Source organism: Perca fluviatilis, chromosome 18, assembly GCF_010015445.1.
Source record: "Perca fluviatilis chromosome 18, GENO_Pfluv_1.0, whole genome shotgun sequence".
Taxonomy (NCBI): Eukaryota; Metazoa; Chordata; class Actinopteri; order Perciformes; family Percidae; genus Perca; species Perca fluviatilis.
This window is the reverse complement of record NC_053129.1, coordinates 5,293,685-5,316,042: the sequence shown is the minus strand read 5'-3', so window position 1 is coordinate 5,316,042 and position 22,358 is coordinate 5,293,685. Positions and strand designations below refer to the sequence as shown.

Here is a 22,358-nt window from a genome sequence, read left to right as displayed (position 1 = left end):
GCATAACCTAATTGTATGTTATCCCTTTTTGTTTTACAGAAAATAATGTATTATGGAGGTTTTAAAGACAGTTCAATTGTCTTTATATTCAGTTACAAAATTTGTTTTGTAAGAAAATACTCCATTGAGGCACTATATAACTTTGTACTTCATTTACATATGTACTCTTCATCATATGTGGAGGGATTTTGAATGACCAGAAGGGATATACTGTAAGTATCAGACAGTTTTTTTATTTAATTATCTTGGGACAACTCCGATTTAACCTGGAACCACCTTACCCTCAGTTGAACACAGGGCTTAATTTGAGCCGGAACACGCCGGAACATGTTCCAGCACCTCCGACGTTGGATCCGGAACCTTTTATATTGGATCCGGCACCTCCTGTGTCACTATGAAAAATGAATCACCTAAATTAAAAAAATGAATTATTGTTTGTGTAGTGTCCAATGTTGTTATCTGTCTTGTTATCTGACTGTTCCACAAAAATCTTGTGTTTGCATTTTCGATGTGTTTTGAGGTGAATTTTCAGGGTAAGCCAGAGGGAGAGGGACGGAGGGAGGGGAGGCACTTCAAGTGACACGCGCTTGTGCTGGTTGAGATTGCTGTTAGCCTCGTTTCACTCAGGGGAAAAATGTCAAAAAGACAACAAAGTTTGCTTAACTTGTTTAAATATGCTGGCCAGTTGGATCCCAAACAAGCAAAAACTGTTTCCGCCAATCAAGAATGTAAATGGACTGTATTTATATAGCGCTTTTCTAGTCTTAACGACTACTCAAAGCGCTTTAACGTAGTACAGGAACCATTCACCATTCACACACATTCATACACTGTGGCCGAGGCTGCCATACAAGATGCCACCTGCTCATCAGATAAACATTCACACACATTTACACTCCGATGGCGCAGCATCGGGGGCATCTCGGGGTTCAGTGTCTTGCCCAAGGACACTTTGACATGGGACTGCAGGTGCCAGGGATCGAACCACCAACCTTCCGATTGGCAGGCGAATGTGGAGACATTACATTTCGTACCCATGCAGTGCATGTTCTGAAATTAAAATAAACATTGCCCTGATGTACACATAGCATTGTTTAGGTTTTCTTAGTCAGAGAAGCTACGTAGGCAGTGTAATTTCTTTTCTTTTTTTTCGTTACCTCCAACCCCCGTTTTGAGTCACCGGATCCCCAAACAAAAAATTTGCTTTGGTTGATGGTGCATACATAAAAACATATTTAAACACTGAAATAAACAAACAATAAATACAGAAACAAATAGCACATACATATAACTATATAACATTAAGAAAGAAACAAGAGGCTATATGGATTAGTGCAGGATGTGCAAAAGTTCAGGATATAAAGGATGTGCAGAGGATATAATATAATAAATATAATAAAATGCATTATAACTTCCACCTCCTTAGCACATTTACATACATCACTATCAGCTATTAGCCATATTTTCAGCATTTTTCCTGTGGCAACATCTTGTAAAACAATTTAAGTTGGGAAAACCCATAAAGAGGTACAATAACTTGCCTTGTAAATAAATCTATACATTTTCTGCCAGGGAAGAGGAAAGTCCAAAAACCTTTTCCCATATGTTTGAAAATGATATGGATGAGAAATCATCTTTTTAAACGATATTAAGAAATGATCCACAATAGCTTTTGTCTGGCCTCTGATACATTTCTCAGCTATACATATTGTTTAGCACTCTGGTGATTTAACAACGTTGCCCTCTGTTATGTTTCATACATTCCAAAACATGTTTCATAAGCTGAGGTCGCTGGCTGTGGTAGGCCTACTGTATATTATGAACAATATATGCAATAGTTATTGAAGGTAAAAAAGATATATATATGTGATTAACTATTTTGGAAGTGATGATAACAGTATACTATTGTTACCTTTTTTATCTTATTGGGGAAATTTCTTAAAGGTACATTTCTTAATTTAGCACTATATTTTAAGTATTTTAAGTTGATATTGTTATTTTGAGTCTCAGTAAAGTCTAAACTGTTTGTCAGAAGTCTGTCACCGAAATTATTCTTATTTTTTTATGTATATTTATGTGTGTATTATTATTATTATTATTATTATTATTATTATTATTGTTATTATTGTTGTATTACTTTATTACTTTTTGATGTCTTTCTTTTCTTGTTAAATGACTGATTTGATGACTGATGACTGTTTGTACATTCTTAAATTGTTTTAAAAAATAAGAACCGTAAGGAAATATTGTAACTCAGTTGTCAATAAAGTTTTCCAGACTCTTTTGACGTTATTATAACATGCGCATGCGTACTAGCTCGGCTCAGTACTGCATAGCAGAATCCCGCAGCTGTGGAGTGTACAGGAATGTGAGTCAGTCACTTTGTAAATGACTTTGACGACAGAGCTAGTCGTTGTTTTGTAAGTAAACAAAATGTGTCCATGTTCTATCTGGCTGTGTTCTTGTGACTCCACAGCTCTTGAAGTTATGGCTATGAAGATATGAAGGAAGCCATCTAACCCGTCGAGGAGTTAGTTTACTCGGGTCGCTTGTCGCCATGGCCTCTGTAACTGTCAGCTTAGCGGCTCAGAGCATTCAGGGGCATCGCAAGTCCTTCTCCTTGCTCTTCTATCGGGCTGTGCGGGACCTGAAACCGGTCTGGATGCTGGAGGACATGCGGACGATGGAGACTTTTTACCAGGAGGAGGACGCCAGCCAAAGGATTTATACCCCGTCAGAGGCGTTACTCTACGCTGTAGTTCACGATCACCAGGCGTACGCCCAGTACCTGCTCAGCCGGTACACCGACGAAGCGCTAGCAAAGCCCGGGGAGCGCTTCTGCTGCTGCCCGTCCTCCGCCCCACACCTGGCCATGGCTGTCCGCTACGACAGGCGCTACATTCTCGGCCTTATCTTACAGGAGATCCACCGGATACCCCGCGGGACCTCCTACACGGACCGAGCTGGGTGTTTTCACATGGAGGACGGGAGAACCCCTTTACATCTGGCCTGCGAGCTCATGCGGCCCGAGGCGGTCATCATGCTTTTGGGGAACGGAGCGTCCCCGCACGCCCTGGACCACAGTGGCTTGACGCCGCTGGATGTCATTCTGGAAAAACTCAGGGACTCCAAGGAGGTGAACGGCGGGGAGAGGAGGCAGTGTCTGGACAACCTGCTCATGTTCATGCCAAAGGTTCACTTTAAGATGAAAGGGGCTCTGAGCAGAGAGCCGGAGCGCTGGAGCGACGTGCTGGGTGAGGAGACGTACAAGTACCTGGCTGAAAGAAGCCCGGCGCCGCTGGTCCTGGCTGCTATGCAGACTATTCTGAAGCAGCTCAGCCCTGCGACCTTCCCGGACAGCCTGCATGAGCTGCCCATCCCCTCCTCCCTTAAACCACCGGGTCTGCCTGTGACACAGCGCGACAGGCAGAGGGTGGTGTAGCATTAGTATGACATGAAGCATGCTCCAGTATGAATAATGTTCTATTTTAGCATTGTGTGTGTGTGTGTGTGTGTGTGTGTGTGTGTGTGTGTGTGTGTGTGTGTGTGTGTGTGTGTGTGTGTGTGTGTGTGTGTGTGTGCCTGCAGCTATAAATCAGTAACACTTAATTTTAGGGCTGCACAAATAAACACTGTCAGGGAACAAATGATTGAATCTTATCTTAAGATGTGACTTTTATCACACTGTTTGGCCCACTGATTACATTTACTTGGAGCTGGAGGTTGATTGGACTGTAGTGGCAGTTTGAAGGGCAGCCAGCAGTGGGAAGACCAGGAATAAACAGCCATATTCTTAAACCTTTTTACACAAATTCAGGCATTATTAAGCAGTTTATTTGTCTTGCCTCATTGTTAAGTGTTACCTACTAATACTAACGTTACTGCTATTAAAGCAACTGTATCATATCAGAGGAGTAGACCAACGCCAGTCTACATGAACTGTGCTAATCTTGATTTTAATTTATTTGGGTTTTATTTAACAGTACGTATGTTGAAGAAATGGATCGTATAGATCAGTGATCTTCAACAGGGGGTCCAGGACCCCTATGGGGGCCTCCAAATTCTTGTTAATTTTTGAAAGATTTTCAAAAATTAAAAAGTCTTGAATGAATTCAACATATTAGCAAATAGAAATCCCCACTGCTTATGCCTATAGGTAAGGTAGTCACTAAGGCCATACACAGATAGTTAATCCTAACGATTCACTGTGCCACATGTATGTTTAACATTAAAACATTATTTATAAAATCATGCCAACAATTGTTATTTTATTTGAATAGTTTAATATTCTATGCAAAAAAAGATGTGTATAAGAACTTTAGGCCACCCTACAGGTTGTTGTAGGCCCAATTTAATATGCAACTTGATTTTATACCTTTTATGTAGTAGAGGGTCCCTGCTCCTTTTCTTTCAGTTACGGGGTCCTTGGCTTAAAAAACGTTGAAGACCCCTGGTCTAGATAATTTGAGAACAGCCAGGTGACTTGAAAACTCTTTGGATGGCTTTGATATTTTAAAATAAATAGGAATCCAATGATCTAGTTGTGTCTTTCTTGACCCCATGAATGACATTCAGCATTGTTGATATCTGCTTTTTCTCATCACTGCAACTATAATTGCCACACAATAAATGACCAATGAAGGAAGAAGTATAAAAGAGTATAACAGTTTATTCTTGAATTTGGAGTTTGATTTAAAAAAAAAAAAAAAAATATATATATATATAGATATATATATATACATATATATATATATAGATATAGATATATAGATATAGATATATATATAGCGATAAAAGTTGCAATGTAATTAGTATTTTTTGTTGCAATGAAGTTGCGAGTTTTTTACTCTGGGCTGAGATTTCCTAGGGAACCTTACCAAGAAGGCTCAGGATGCTGCAAATGTTGGTATAATATTAAAATGGCTGGTAGATTTAAGACAAAAAAAATATAATTTATTGAATGAATCAAATTTGAACCATATGTGTCAGTGGCTGATCTTTACATTGTTCATTAATTTCCTAACCTGGCCTGGGACACACATTCATACAGTTTGATTAAGTACTTATTGGACTTTAACTTAGCTGTCCTCAATTTAGGTCATCGTGTACGTCTCATTTCCTGCATCCACCGTGTTTGTTTGTGTGTGCGCGTCAGTCGAGGGGTGAACTGAGCAGCAGCTTTCAGCGACTTTAGAGTGAAAAATCGATACACTGTACATTGATGTTAAAATCTATATAGGTCAGCAGGATGGTCTGAAATGTTTTGCACGGTCTTTCGCTGTACGTTTTGTTGGTAAATGTCACACGTCTCGTCTTCATATCAGAAACAAGGAAATGAATTTGGCGACGTACGTGTCAGTGGCTCTCAGAGTCACATACTGATACAAAGTCTGGCACGTGGGACTGCTGGGATTGGTTGAAGTTGCGGGAAACTCCGGTTATTGGTCAAATTTGCGGAAAAGTTGCGGTGATTGGTCAAAATTGCGAGTCGCACCAAATTCACGATGATGGGTTGAAGTCGGGAGGGACTGTAATACACATGCAACAACACAGCTTAAAACAGCTAAACACAACTTACTCACATCTCACATACAGCTAAGTAAACTCCATCCACCCAAGGAACCTATAAAAGAAGGTATTCATTACGTCACTTGACTTGAAAGTCATTGGTGCCAAGCCGGTAATATTCTACATGTATTTGATTGTAATAGAGCAGCTTTGTTATCAATAACTGATGTTAAAAAAACTTGTACTTCAGCCTACATCTTATCTTAACCTCAAGACACCGGAGCCTCCTCACATGCATGCATGCAGACAGTAAAGGACTCTTGAGGCCTCTGAAAATATCAAACCAATGTCATGATGACATCCACATAACTTAATAATTAATGTTTTTCTATGACAATAACCAATCATCAAACTGTTAATGATATTAAATATTTAGGAGGGCTAAGATTAGCCAGCTCTATCGATATTGTTTCCCATTATTGTAAGGTGGTGGCCACATTTTATATGCCTCTATAATCTAGATAACTATAAATCTCTATCACTTAAGATATCAGTACTGTTTGTCAATGAAGAAAGATAGCATTTGCACTTTGTTTTAGCTAACGTTAGTCAGCAATATTTCTGTTGAGATGTACATTAATTTTGAAGGTAAAACCCTGTTAGTAAGAAATACACCTTGTGAAGGTGTAAAACACACAGACAGTAAGCTGCTGTGTTGGTGAGTGAGAGCGAATGTTGGTGCTTCTCTAGCTTAATCATCATATTCTATGTGTCGGACCTGCCCCGTTTGGTCATGTATCATGATGTAGCAGCTATCTTGGACCAAAACACTAGACAATGTGTTTTTATTTTTATTTTGTAGAAGCATTTTTCCCTCAAAGGTGGAACAACACATATATGATAGATCATTAAAAGGCTCCTTGCATCCACCGAGGAAGCTCATACTGTACAGGAAAGTTTTAAGAAGGTTTTACTTTAAACGTGCATTCCATCATATCCTAAAAATGTTATTACAACTTCTTGAAAGCTTCTTGGAAAGAGCAAGGTAATTAGTAGTGATGTCCAACTAAAACTTTGTAAATCATTTTCTTTATTTTCTGAGCCCAATAGATGGCACTCTTATGTTCAACAAAGGGTTGAAAGTACACTGATTTGTCGTTGCTTGAGTCTTTATCTTTAATAGATATAGATTTAATATCTTTCAACTCAAAAATCTTTTGGTCCAGTATTGGTCCATGATTAACATTTTTATTCTTATTTATAAAAAGAAATACAACTTAAAACATGAGCACATCACCTCCCTGTCTGATCCCCGTCTGCCCTTTTTTCTTTCTTTTTTTATTCCTTTTTTCCTTCTCTCATCCCTGACAAGATTAAATTATATACACACACACACAGGTATATATATATATATATATATATATATATATATATATATATATATATATATATATATATATACACACACACACTTAGATACTATTCAATACAATAAAATAACAACAAAATAGACAACAAACTGTCAACCAAATAACCACATTATGTATATTTATGGACACCATAAGTATATTACAAACGTCTTTCCACAGTACACAGCCTCCTAAGACCCCTCCGGAAATCTCAGGTACTTTCCCCATTTAGTAAAAAAACTCAATCTATCAAACTGTTTGTATGACATTTTTTAAAATGTTGCCACTCTAGCCATCTCCAAGGACATTCTTGGATTGAAGGTACCCCTTTGTTCCTCCATACTCTTTGAAGAATCAGTCTGGCTATCATTAAACTGGTTTGGCTCAACTTTTTATGTGCTTATCTATCCAACTTATCTGCCAGAACAAATAATCTTGGGCTGAATCTCTGCAGTCGAACATAATCATGTATCTCGGTCCAAAATTCCTTGACCTTGTCACAGGACAATAGGCCATGAAGTAATTTGCCGTCCTCTGTCCTACATTTCCAACAATTTGGTGTGTCTTAATCCAAGTTTAAACAATTTGGAAGGCGTCCAGTAGAAGCGATGCATAATCTTAAATTGCATGACACACACCTTTACATTGCGTGACATAGTTTTAATATTCCTACCAATTCTGTCCCAATCCTCATCATTCAGTGTAATACTCAGATCTCTTTGTTGCAAATATCTAAAAAAAAATTGGCACTTAGGGATCCCAAATTGCTGTACTATATCCTCAAAGGATTTCAATGTCCCACCAAGATACAGATCACCCAATGTAACAATTCCCTTTTCCAGCCAGTCCCTCCAAAAAAAGGTAAATCTACCAATACCTTCCGCCAGATACTTGATGAAGCATTTAAATATGGTTCTAGTTCAAACAGCCAGGCCACTTTGGTCCAAACTACTTTTAAGTGAGTGATTAAACTCACCATACACTTTGACAGACAGGCTTTGCAAAGGATGGGGCCAGAACAGATTGCTCAATACAATACCAGGGTGGGTCTCTCTCAGGAGGAAGTGACCAGTGGGCCAGATGCCTTAAGTTAAAAGCATAGTAATAATACAGTATATCATCTTTGGTAGACCCAAACCTGCTCTATCAAGCGGTCTTTGTAATTTATCAAAATGTAGCCAGGTTTTTTACCATTCCATATAAATGTCCTTGTTATCCTATCGAACCATTTAAAATAAGACAGGTGAACCTCCAAAAGAAGAGATTGGATAAGGTAGTTCACCTTGGGAAACCATTTTTATAACATTGACCTTCCCAGCTATTGAGAGATTAAGGGTCACCCATCTATTAACGTCACAAGATATTTTATTAAATAATGGATCCAAATTACCTTTAACTAGATCTTTTAACTGGGGATGGAATAAGACACCCAGACATACAATACCTTGCTTTAGCCACTGAAATGCGCCACGTCGGAAAGTTGTAACAGGCAGTGAGCTGTTAAAGGTAATGCTTCTGACTTGGACCAATTTACCCCGAGTAGACAGGGTATTGATCTGCTTGGATCAGACACAAAAAGTAATATATTTCTATAATCCGCATATAGCATAAGTTTATGCACCGCCCCTCCTACCATGACACCTGGGAAATTAGTCTCCCCCTTATGGCTGCTGCCAAAGGCTCTATGACTAAACAAAACAACAAAGGAGAAAGGGGTGACCCTTGTCTTGTTCCCCTTCCAAGAGCAAAATATTCAGAAATTAACCCGTTAGTTTTCACCGCAGCCTCTGGGTGTTTCTACAGCACCTGAATCCACTTAGTGAAAGTTCTTCCAAATTCATACATTTCTAAAATTTTGAACACATAGCCCAATTCAACCATATCAAACACCTTTTCAGCATCAAGGGAAATAGCAGCTATTGGGGATTGTCTATCAGCTGCAGACCATGCAATATTAATGAGACGCCCGATATCTGACAAGCTATGCCCGCGAATAAACCCCACCTGATCAGGATGATTTAAAGAAGCAATTACCTTATCTAATCTTTTTGCTACATTTAAAAAAAAATCTTAACATCTAACTGCATTAAGGAAATTGAGCATACTTCTTACGGTCTCCTGGGTCTTTACCTTTCTTAGGAACCAGAGCTATCAAAACCTGCTTACATTTTGGTGGCAGTGTGCCCTTCTCCAGTGCCTCTCTATTTATAACCTTTCATAACCTTAATTTAAGAATCTCAGAAATCATTTGAGGTTGATCATTGAGGTTTCCCTCATTTTCAATGATGCCGAGATACAAAACACATAAAACATGATACACAAAATAAGTAAATAATAATAAATGAAAACAGTCACACACAGAAGTGAAGTGATATGAAATTACAATCTTAAAACATGCAGGGGTAGGGAGAATGTCCATCTTAAGTGAACATTGAAGGTGGTTCCATGCTTTTGGTGCATAGTAACTAAAAGCAGATTTACCAAACTCAGAGTTAACCTGTGGGACATGAAGCATAAGGCAATGTGTTGACCGAGTTTGGTAAGGTCCTTTTGTCCAGTTTAACATAGATGCTATATATGGTGGTGACAGTCCAATTTGAGTTTTATAGATAAAAAGACACAAATGTTTTTCACGCATATGTGCCAGAGAGGTCCAACCTACTATAAAGAGTACAGTAGGGATCTCCGGTGATGAATCTGAGGGCAGAGTGATAAACTGAGTCCAGGGGTTTGAGAGTGGTAGTAGCCACATGTCTATAAATTATATCACCATAATCCAGGACTGACAAAGGACTGCCTCAACTATATGTTTTCTGCAGTGCAAGGGAAAGCTTGATCTGCTTTTATAAAAGAAACCAAGTTTTTGCCTTAGTTTAGTGATGAGGTTTTTAATATGATGTTTAAAAGTAAGTGATTCATCAAACCATATTCCCAGATATTTTTACTCTGTTACTCTCGCAATATTATCACCTTTCAGTGTGAATATGTGAAAACTGCTAAAAATCAATGCCTCTTGTTCTGGAGAAAAGCATGACGTTTGTTTTGTCTGCATTTAAAACAAGTTTAAGATCTATTAAAACAAGGGCATTGAAGGAAGTTTGAATTTTGTAGAATTTCTTTTTTTACTTCAAAGATAGGCTACCTAAGTAATAATTATAAGGTAAAATAAATCCCTGTATTGAATTTGTGATTATTTGGCTAAAGATTTCTATTTCTTTCTATCTACCTTGCTGACACAACCACTAAGCTTTATACAAATGATTGCGTAATGATGTCACATCATATAAAGTGAGCTACTTTTAGCGACTTTTGGAGCTGGTGCTAGCTACTTCCATTGGAAAAGAGTTGGCAACACTGGGGTCCAGTATGAGTATCATCAATAAATGACAAGCAGCGACGAAGTGCTTGTTGAAGGCTAGAAAAATTCTTCCTGGCCAGACAATATACGGTTGTCATATTTTATATGTGCAGGTTAAGGAATAATTTTTCTTTTTTTTTTTGATTTCCAGAATTTAGCTGGGTTTGTGTGGGAGCGGTGGATTAATTCTAGTAGTAGTAGTAGTAGTAGTAATTTGATTTTGCTTTCCTTACAGCAGTTGTGAATTTATTTCTCAGGTGCCTAAAAGAAGCCAGTGGTCTTTATTTTTTGGACTGTCTAGCAAGAGACCACTTGCTTTGAAGAGAGTGTAAAGTTCCAAGGAAAACCAAGGATTCAACCTATCTTTTACCCTTAAATATTTGAAAGGTGCATGTTTATCTACAATTACAAGAAAGTTTGTTAAGAAATAGTTTTAATGCCTTTCCACATCAAAGATTTGCGAGGTATGAATATCACTATAATAAAGATCAGTTAAAAATTAATGTTTGTTGAATTTTCTTAGGTTTCTTTTGACAACAATTTTGGCTTGTGTTTTCTTTTTATGTGTATCCCTTATGCAAACAACTGGGCAATGATCACTTATTCCAAGATCGAATACACCAGTTGCCACAATTGTATAACTCCTGTTAGACAAGATCAAATCCATCAATGTGGACCTATTATGATTTTGGGGATTGGGCCTGGTAGGCTCAGTGATCAGTTGAGAAAGATTCAAGGGGTTGTGGCGGCGCTGAGATGGAACCTGGTGCGGAAATCTCCTCCGCCGCTGGACATCAGCTGCTTCAGATGCAGATGGTCGAAGGGAACCAGGCTGTAAATCCTGGTGCTTAGACAGCTGAGTGCCGCTGCTGGTCAAGGGCACGGAGGATGGTGGAGAGCAAGACCCTGCGTCCAGAGGAGGAAATTCCTGCAGACTCCGAATAGCAAACATGTTGGCCAACTGCAGGTCTGGAGATGGAGGAGGGGGCGAGAGACGAGCATGGCCTCCCATGCCACCCCTGAAGACAAGACCTAGGACCAATTGATCGCCAAGTACTGTTTTAGTTTATATACAGGCATGCAGTCGACCAGTGGGAACACAGAGGTAAGGTGATGATGTAAACCCCAACACAAACACACTGACAAAACAACAAACACACAGACATGAGAAAAAACTAACAAAAACCCCATGAGCACCCTGTGCTCTCCCACCCACCCATTAGATACCTCCTGAGTACATCCTACCTGTACTCTACAGGGGTGTAGCATGTTAAGAACATCATGGCATCCTCCCCATATTGCTCTGTCCTTCAAGTTTAATCAACTTGCTGGATTTCATTTCCTGTTGACGTGCGCCAGCTTATAATAAACACAAGAAAGAGTCCAACACCCTCCCCAACCCCTCCTTCTTCCCCCTTGCCTCCTCTCTCTTCTCCCCTTCCCCCTCCTTATAATAGGAGAGTCCATTTTGTGCATTTGTAGCTTACTTGTTAATTTTTTAAAAAGTAACTACCGTTTTCTGTCCAGCCCAGGTAAAAAGAAAAAAAAAGAGAGGAAACAGAGGTGGGCTTACATTAACGCTGGTGCAGGTATTTATCGCTGCTTGTCTCGTTCACATTAACCAAAGGCATTTGGTAGCCTTAATTTCAAGGTATTCAGCAGCCTCCGAAGGATTGTTGTAGATGTAGGCTACTTCACCTTGTAGTGACAATAAGCCAAGCGGGGTACAGTAGACCATGCAGCTTCGTTTTTTTCCGGAGTTTCCCTCTGATGTCATCATATTCTGCTCGTTTTAGCTTAATCTCCGCTGGCAAATCCTGGAATTCAAGAAAAGTTGTTTTTCGTGGCTGCTACCTCCAAGGCCTTCTGTCTGTCACTCCATCACAGCAGACGCAGTAGATACAGGCGCACAGGTTGGTCCTGGGCTTGAGGCGCAGGGGACACTGCTGTCTTTCAACCTCTGGCGTCGGCTCGTTGGTTTTGAGTTCCAGAATATACATCCGTATGTCATCCATCATCTCGGCTGGGTCTGGGTTACGTGACTCAAAACCTTCTTGGCCAACAAAGACCAAATTATCTCACCGACTATGAGCCTCCAGGTTGGTGAACCTTGTTTGTAGAGTGTGTTCCCCTTTTTGGTTAGATCTCCCATGGCATTTTTTTTGGCATTAGAGAGTCTATTCAGTGTACTTCGTGTTTCTTTCAAGCTCATCCTTTTTTTTCTTTGTTTTGGCTCGGGTTTCACAGGAGAAACATGCATTATAAATGCATGTATAAAGGCAACTATATTTTAGGCAGACAAATCCAGATCTTTAGTTTAAGTAAATTGTCATTGAGAGGCCCAACATGAAGTTTTAAGGACAGAGCTGTGCAGGAGCGTTCGTCACGCCATTCCTCTCAGTTAAGACATCTGACCGATCTAGTCTTTTTGTGTTCATAAATAGAAGGTGCACAATTGTCCTGTTAACTTACATTGTAGATTGTTTCACTGATGCCGACTGCAGCGTTTTCGCTTAATACTGGACTAATTTCAAAGATTGTTGTTCCCATCAGTCACTTAGACACAGGTTAAAAAAAAAAAGTTTCCCTTTAGTTGAAAAGCCCTTGTTAATCTCCAGAGGAATTTTGCTGAAAAAACTGCTTTATTTATTCATTATTAGAGGGGGGGCCCTGGGGCAAAAAATAGCTGTTGGCACCAAGTGACCTCCCCATTGCCTCTACTCTCTATTCATTGTGTATGTAGTAGTCGGTAATTAGGAATTACTTTGTAGTAACTTGATTACGCAGAAATATATTTTGTCTATTGCACCATGTAAAAACAACATTGTGATTAAAGACACATTGAACTGCAGACACAGGCAGGGCAACAGCATATCTAGTGCAAAGTACAGCATGCTGTAAAAGTTCTTTATTTGGTCTTTGCATAATGATTTGCTTTTAGTCTGAGAGGCTGACTGTCTTGTTTGAATTGTTCTGCCTGTCTCATGGTCCCGTTGTTTTTTCAAGTAAAACATATGCACTGTAGGCCAGAAACAGTACTTTGGGTAGTTTATTAAAAGCAAAGTCAACTAGAAAACCACTGACTGGTAAATCTTGTTAAAAGGGCTTTAACACAAAACTAAATTAAGCTGCACAAGCAGTTGTGAAGCACCAAACTGCATGTCGGCTTTTAGACAGTCACCACTTATTTAAGTCACACATTTTATTTTTTTCAAATATTACATTCATAGCACAAATATAATATTGACAATTGCAAATCTATTTTTTTTGTTAAGATTGACTAAAAACGTTTTGGAATTTAAGTTCTGGACGGATACATGATGAATATGAAAGTAATGTTTGTCTCCTTTTTAAAAAAAATCAAATGTCTTTTGTGTTGTTGTCTCAGAAGATAAAACGACAAAAACAGCATGCTGTCTGCAAATGACACAGCCTTCTCAAAACTATAGCTATCAACATCATCCTCTGCGACCATCACATTAACGTCGCATCCTGATTACAATGAAAAAGCATTTTTTCAGCTACCTCATGCATCTTCCCTAGGGTGTATCCTTACTGTGGGCCTTATCTAGCTTAAAAACACCCTCTCGCCGGTGCTGTGGGGGTTAACAAACACACCACAGTCTTATTATCTCAAATTTAATAGTCAACCACTGATGCCAACATTTAACACACTTAAGCCATACATAATCTGTAAACCCCTTTATAGAAGACATAGAATGCATAAAGTTAAGTAAAATATAACATTTTAAAAGAAGTGCAGCAGTGCAAAAGAGGAAAGCAAAGTGTAAAAAAAGGTTTCAGGCTTGTATTAGGTAAGTCATAACTAGTTAAAAGATAATGTGACGAGCTATATGCTATATAGCTATATAGCTATACAAGTTATATTGTTATGTATGTAATTTTACCTTCTTTTAGGGTGACCTTTTTACCATCTGTCTAGGGACTGCAGATAAAAAATAGCCTTCTGGCTAACTCTGGCATATTGACAGAAATGTTTATGTCCCTGTAATAAAAAAAAAAAAAAAAAAAAATTAATTTTTTGTGGGGGCTTCCCTGATATTTAGTGTGATCCATAGCTTTGGGGTGTAAATTGACAAAGGCTGCATCCCCGATTTTATTTTGGCTGTTGCTGGGAACCTCCAATAAGCAGGGGATCACAGTGTTCTTGAAGGCAAATAGTTCACAAGGGAATTAGAAATGTAGCGTGGTCCTTGCCCATTTAGGGCTTTCTCTATAAAGAAGAAGACATTTTGCAGGGCAAATGAAGTGCTGTGCTGCTCAGTATAAAATGGTGTGTGAACCCTGTTTTACAGCAAAACTCAGGCAGCTTCATCAGGCCAAAGAAGACGCCTACAGAAGTGAGAACAGAATCCTGTACATCCTGTACTTACCTATGTATTTACATTCAGTTCTTGCATTATTTCACTTCTTGCTATTTAACCTGAATTGCAGCACTTGTCTCTTTAAACTCCAGACTGTGTGTGTGCTTGTTCAAGTACCAGCTGTTAGATGAGGATTGGGGAATGGGCTGTATTTTTTTCATAGTATCTTCTCTGTGATATGCAAACACTGTACACATTTGTGTATTTGTTCAACGAAATAACATAATACAAAATATTTGAAGGAAAAAAAGTTTACTCATATATAAAGTTACAAGGGGCGGCTGTGGCTAAGTGGTAGAAAGGTCGTCTGCCAATCGGAAGGTTGGTGGTTCGATCCCTGGCCCTGCAGTTCCATGCCGAAGTGTCCTTGGGCAAGACACTGAACCCCGAGTTGCCCCCGATGCTGCGCCATCGGAGTGTAAATGTGTGTGAGTGTTTCTCTGATGAGCAGGTGGCACCTTGTACGGCAGCCTCGGCCACAGTGTATGAATGTGTGTGAATGGTGAATGGTTCCTGTACTATGTTAAAGCGCTTTGAGTAGTCGTTAAGACTAGAAAAGCGCTATATAAACACAGTCCATTTACATTTACAAGATTCACTCTGTTGTGCTCAACTTGGCATTCTGGTCAAAAAAACTGTCTTGCTCCTCAGACTGATAAAGCTGTAGTGCGTAACTTTTTGATATTAATGAACGTTACATTCAAGCCGTTGCCAAATGTGTTGCTACAAAGCTAATTAAGACTATCAGCTCCACACAACTCTCTTTGTATTTCTCAGTATGACTATGTTCAGAAGATTGTGTCGTCCGGTGACTTCCCCGTGAAGAAACTCTGTGTCCTCCTTGGCTACTAGCAACTGTGTGGAGGATTGGGGGGGGGGAGGTGCACAGTTATGGAAGGCTTGTATCATGTGGACGAGCCAACAGTTTTGTTGTCATTATTTATAATTCCTCCCTATGTTCTTTCACAAATATGTGCTCATTCGTTTGTAATTACTTCCACCAACTCATCAAAGTATTCTCGTAAGCATAGAATCTGCCATTCAGAATCATTCAGAATACATAGGAGCGAGTCGCTCGAATGACGGCCGCCATGTTGCACCTCCATCTTTAAAATACATTAGCCAAAGAGGGACATACCTCCGCCTTTCTCGCTTTTACACTAAGTGGCACTGTGTGACGAATGCCAGGGAGGGGGAGATTACTCGCGACTGCCGGCAGATTTGAAAGCCTGTTGAAAATAGAGGATCACACCTATTCTCGAGGACATGTAACCGAAAAGTAAAGGAAGTTAAAAAGAGAATTAAAACAACAACGCGACAGGCAAAGCAACAAGACGAAAGTTAGTATTGGAGTGGCTTTTCCAAGATGGAAAGAGCTCATAAGAAGCAAGGATTTTAAATGGGACACCGACGTTGCCTGCTTTCTTCTCAATAGGTAATTCTGCCTATTTGTGTAAATTCAAAGTTTCATAGTTGCTTGGCTAACTATAGCATGCATCCTGAGAGCTGAATCCAGAACCAGGGACTGATTTATGGTGAGTTTGAGTCCTGTCGCCCGAGACCAGAGAATTGCCCGCTCAAACCTGACGTTCGGACCAGCTGGAGAGTCAGCTGGAGAGCCACGCGGTAGCCACTTCGTTTTGCTGAGGGAAAACACAGGGAGGGAATTTGTCCCTCCCTGGCCAGTAAGTCCCGGTCCAAAACGGTGTTATCAATAGAAGACGAGTGTGTTTTACTGACGATTGGGTGAAATATACAACATTACTGCCGCCAAGTCTCTCTCGTTCTTATTACAGGCTGAAAAGAGAGGAAAATGGCAAATACCAACGCGAAACAGAAAGACATTAATGACGTCAGGAGCCTCATCGAAAACAAGTTCGATGGACTGAAAACATCATTGGAATTTTCACAAGGGGAATTCGGTGAAATCAAGAAAAACTTTGGGTGTTGGGTTTGATGAAGAGGGGTTGATGAGCTAGAACGACAGAATGAGGAGAAAGACAACAAAATTACAACCTTGGAGGGCAGGATCAATGATTTACAGCAGTACCCCAGAATAAACGACAAAGCCTCAGTCATACGCCAAAGCAGCAGTCAGTACACGAAGAGGTGACTTGTTCAACGAGGAAGACAACCAGTCAGTTGAACAGCAACTGATTACGTTTTTACAGTCAAACGAAATCCTAGTAAATGAGCAGGACATTGAAGCTTGCCACCCCCTCCCACAATCAAGAAAACAGAAAGAAGAGGGCAAGATAGCACCCATAACAGTGAGATTTACCAACAGAAAGTCTAAAATTATCCTACTGAAAAAAGGGAAAATGCTCAAGGGAACAATTTATTCTTAAATGAGCATCTTACAAAAAACAATGCTGAGTTAGCCTGGCGTGCCAGACAGCTGTGCAGAGAGAAAAAAATTAAGGGTACGTGGACCAGAAATTGTAAAGTTTATATACAAACGAATGGAACTCCTGAAACAGCTGAAGTGAAGCTAGTGAGAGGCCTAGAAGACCTAGGGAAATATAAAGGAAGATGAGGCCTTCTAGCCGAGGTAACACTATGATATAGGCCACGAATACAAAACAAGCTTATGAACGTAAACCAAGATACAGATCCGGAAATTAACTTTTTTAACAATTTAGACAATTGCAATTATTTTTCTGTGGACCAATTTAACAATGATATTAAAGTAGAAGACAAAATTTCAATTATTCATTTCAATAGTCATAGCCTAAATAAGAACTTCCAGGACATAGTCGATTACCTAAGTGAATTTAAGAGGCATTTCAGTGTTATAGCAATTTCTGAAACTTGGCTTGGTAATGGTAGGGGTGAGGAATATGAAATTCCAGGATATGGGTCAGAACACATAAACAGAACAGCAAAAGCAGGAGGAGGAACAGCGCTGTATGTAGATAGAAGATTAAATTATAGCGTAGTAGACAGGTTGACAGGGGCTGTGGAAAATGTTTGTGAATGCATAACTATAGAGATTGTTATGAGCAGGAACAGAAATATCATGATAAGTTGTGTTTATCAGGCTCCGAGTTATGATATAACTATGTTCAGGGATTGGATGGAAAAAGTGTATGGAAAGACTGAACAGAAGGTCAAGTTTATATGTGGGGATTTTAATATAGACTTATTGAACCCAAACAAGCAATCAGCGATAGACGATTTAATGGAAACTATTTATGCAATGAGTCTATATCCCACAATAACAAAACCAAGTAGAATTACATCACATTCAGCCACAATTATAGATAATATATTTGTAAATAGTATGGAGAATAAAGTAGTAAGTGGGCTTCTTGTGAAGGACATTACTGACCATCTACCAGTCATGCAAAGCAAATGGAAAAACAAAAGTAGGGATAAGCCCTGGCTCACTAGGAGTATATTGAATGCATGTAAAAAAAGAACCTTATGTACAAAGAATTTATTGAATATAGATCCACAGACAAAGAAATCAAATATAAAAGATACAAAAACAAACTAACAACCATAATAAGAAAAAGTAAAAAGGAGTATTTTGATAATAAACTTGAAATCAATAAATCAACATTAAGGGAACATGGGATATACTAAATTAAATTATCAGTAAAAAAATCAACTGGTACCACATATTCCAGTCATTTTATTGCCAACGGAAAAGTTGTCGATGACATAAATGCAGTGGCAGAAAGTTTTAATAATTTTTTTGTAACAGTAGGCCCCAATCTGGCAGGGGAAATTATACCGCCAGATGGGGGCAGTGTAGAACAATTTTATGGAGCCAGAAATTCTGAATCAAAGTTCCTGAGAAAAGTGGGAGAGAATGAGATAATTGAACTTGTAAATAAATTGAAAAACAAAAATTCCACAGACTGGAATGGGATAGACATGACAATAATAAAAGAAGTCATTTCAGACATCGTAGTGCCTCTGGCGTGCATTTGTAACCTATCATTCCAATTGGGCTGTTTCCCTGATAAAATGAAAACAGCTAAAGTAATTCCACTGTTAAAATTATAAAATGATATACAAATTATAGACCGGTCTCACTCTTATCTCAATCAGAACAGCCGCGTGTAAACACTGGAGATAATTTCGGGTTCGGCCACCGTAGGAGTTAGAACGCACTCAGGGGCTAGAAAGTAATATTCAGTTGGCAGTCATAAACAATTTCACCGCTAGATGGGAGAAATTCTTACATAATGTAGCTTTAAAGCACTAAAACACTACAGAACTTTTGATATCATCACGATGTGGTGGCCCTACAGTTTCAGAGTGTAATTCATTTATACACCGCTGTCGTAAATATGGACAGCTGTAAGTGCATTAATTATGATTACATTACTAATAATCAAAAACTATCAAGCAACGTTGCTAACACAACTTAACAATAAGCAAGTGCAACAATCCTGTCACCCTCCTATCTGAAAGTCGTTGCTGACCAGCTGGCCCCGTCGTCACACAGATTTTAAACAGATCACTGGAGCTGCATTATGTAAAATCCCCTGTAATGTACAACATGTTTGGCTGTAAATTGGCAGCAGAGGGCAGCATTGTCCAAGTTTATCACAAAGGTCCCTCATGCACATTCAGGATTCATTGTCATTGTACAATGCCGGGTTGCAAAAATGCTGTTGTAATCAATTTATGCTACACAAGAAAAAACACTCACAAAATAATATAAAACAAACTCTACTGCATTTTTAAAAATGTGCATCCAGCGGAATATTTACAGCAACGACATTGGTGTATTCTCTGGGCAGATGATAAGGCATGCATCTTAACAATAAAAATTGGACATCAGTGAAACAAGGTCCATCAACTTTGACTACATTGGAGCACCAAGCATCAAAATAAATTATTTTGACAATGTGGATGAGGTCAATACAGTCTCCAAAACAACAGACTCCCTGAACGCCTTTTACCCGACTCACGTTCCACTCTCAAATCAACTGTCTTCGGACAAGAAGTCACCTTGTGAGATCGATGATGTTGTCAGACACTTTTCATAAGAATCTGAACCTGTCAGTGGTATTTGATCAAGGATGCAAAATTGTCCTATTAGGTTACATAGCAGCTTGGTTCGCACCAGCCTGTCAATGCGATCTTGCTCAATACTGGACCAATTACAAAGATTTTTGGTCACATCAGTCTGTTAGACACAAATGCATGGGGAAATGGGGTCTATGTTGAAAAAAACTAAAATTACCCTTTAAGCGTGTTACTGGGGTCTGACCTGTGCTTTATCCTCTTCATGAAGGATTTCTGATTTTGCAATTTGTAAAAATTCTACGACACTATACTAATTGATATGCCTGTGGATAAGCCTGCTCTTCAGACAGTGGATATTGTGTCTCACAAGAGATAGAGGCACTGGCAAGCCTGCCCATTTTTTTCCAGGAAGTGTTTGGTGAATAAATAGTAACTGTATGAAATAGATGCAACAAAAAATGCAAGTAATGTTTCTTAATGTAGCTTTAACACCTTAAAGTGTGATTTAATAGCTAATACTATTTATTTTATGCATAATACACTTTGTGCCCAGAGGTGTTTAAAAGATGAGTTCACCCAAAATGAAAAAAATGAACAACAAACACCTTCCCCCCCAGTGTAGTTTATCAGTCCAGATATTTTTGGTGTAAGTAGTTTTCTATGACTTTTGCTGTTTTTCTGCCCGATGGGCAACAGCTAACCTGAAACAGCTGGCCATTGTTGGCTGGTGTTTTTTTGGAAGAAAATACTTCTTAACACAGAAACTACCAGAAGCATTTCCTGGTAATCTCTACGCCTCTGTTATTCTGATACTATCATGTAATACAATAGAAACAGGCAGTTTTGCATTTTGCAGCACTGATTCATGGTTTTACACAGAAACTACCAGAAGCATTTCCAGGTAATCTCTACACCTCTGTTACCTAATATTACCATGTTAAACAATAGAAACAGGCAGTTTTGCATTTTGCAGCACTGATTAATGGTTGTTACACAGAAACTACCAGACGCATTTCCAGGTCATCTCTACACCTCTGTTATTCTAATGTTACCATGTAATACAATAGAAACATGCAGTTTTGCAGCACTGATTCATGGTTATTACACAGAAACTACCAGACGTGTTTCCAGGTAAGAAGTCACAAGATTAAACCTATAATTTGTGAAGTATTACCTTGAAACAAAAGGAAAATGTTTGGAACATAATGAGTGGATGAATTTCAGCATTATAATATGGTAATTACCAATTTTAACTTCCAAGAAGTTTTATCTAATTTAGAAGGTATTAGGCTGATAGTAGCCTATAATACTGTGAAAACCTCAACATATATTACCCCATTATTACCATGTTATTACAATATTAATATAACTATATTGCCATTACCTAGATATATATATGGTTATCATTGAACCCTTTCCTACTTACTACATTGTTAATTATGTTATTACATCTGTTAACTTCTTATCACCTTATTACCCCAGTATTACATCTTATTACTGTGATGTATTACCCAGTTATTAATTTAGCCATTACATGTTATTACCTATATATTACATCTTTATTATCACACTGTTACCCCACTATTACCACCTTATTACCGTGCTGTAATGTAAAGTGCTACCGAAATATATTTAGTCTTTTAAGTTTTTTCTTAGCACTTGTTAGAATATATTTGTGAGAGTAAGCTAACAGGATTGTAGAGTTCATGATTTTGACCTTGTTGTCTCGTTTCCCTGGGTTTTGAGAGGCCATCTGGTTCTACAGTGATTTGACATTACAAAAGTAGGATGAGATAATGCCTGAAATGAAAAGGTCTTCTCTGATCAAAGGGGGAACAGGCAACAAGGTCAGTGTTTTGTAAGCGCGTGATATGTGACACAAAGTATAGTGGAATGACCTGACTCTTGGAGAACTCCGTAAATTTGAAGGAGATTAAAAAAACACAGAGGTTCAAATTTAACAATAGCAGTCTGTCTTTATGAGCTGAGAATGAGACGGATGAAGCAGAGAGAGGGAATAAAAAGTAAAGGTTCTGGTTCTTAGCCGGGATCAGATGCTGGGGGAAACTCTGTCTGTTTGCTAGGTTTTAGCGATAGGCTGTTTTATCTTGAAGTAATCTGATCCTTGTGCACAAGTTTATTGTATTTTTCAAATATCATTCACTAAAGCTTGTTATTAACTTTAACTGGACGAATCCTGAGTCTTATTTTGAATCCTGAGTCTTTTCCTCTGATCTACCAGTAAACGAACACTCTTCAGTGACCATAGAATTGGAGTCAGATTAAGTCTGGCCTTTTTAGGTCATCGATCACATTTTAGATTAAAATCTTACATTGTGACCCCGACGTGATGGATAGATCGGATCATCGGCTTCTTGGAGCTGTTCAGAATTTTTTGGCAGCCTCCACTACTCAGACTCTCGCCTCTCCAGGTCCAAACGGTACCGAAACGACTAACAGGTGAGAGAATTACCAATTGCTTGATATAGCTAAAAATTCTCATATTTGGCACTCACACTAAATTCCTTTGGACCTGGGTGAGTGTGTATCATCTGAGCATTTCAAATTTAGCAAGAAAACATGTCTGGTGACTGATATTGCAATGCTGATACCTCTATTGACTGTGATCATGTTGGATAGGGTTTGTTATTGGGCACTGTGAGCATGTGTGCCAAATCCTAGTTGTTGTGATCATACATTCCGGGTAAAATA

General features: G+C 38.9%; 1 protein-coding gene across 1 annotated transcript; it reads left to right on the top strand.

Annotated features, from left to right (window-relative positions):
- Window positions 1–2,327: 2,327 nt before the first annotated feature.
- Window positions 2,328–4,537, top strand: zgc:112001 (uncharacterized protein LOC550384 homolog). The gene has a single exon (XM_039780916.1). It carries the CDS (start codon window positions 2,558–2,560, stop codon window positions 3,440–3,442), a length of 885 nt encoding a protein of 294 aa, XP_039636850.1. The 5' UTR covers window positions 2,328–2,557; the 3' UTR covers window positions 3,443–4,537.
- Window positions 4,538–22,358: the final 17,821 nt, after the last annotated feature.

Bases quoted from the DNA above. Each gene is read 5' to 3' on its own strand.
- zgc:112001 (XM_039780916.1), top strand. From the start codon at position 2,558: ATGGCCTCTGTAACTGTCAGCTTAGCGGCTCAGAGCATTCAGGGGCAT.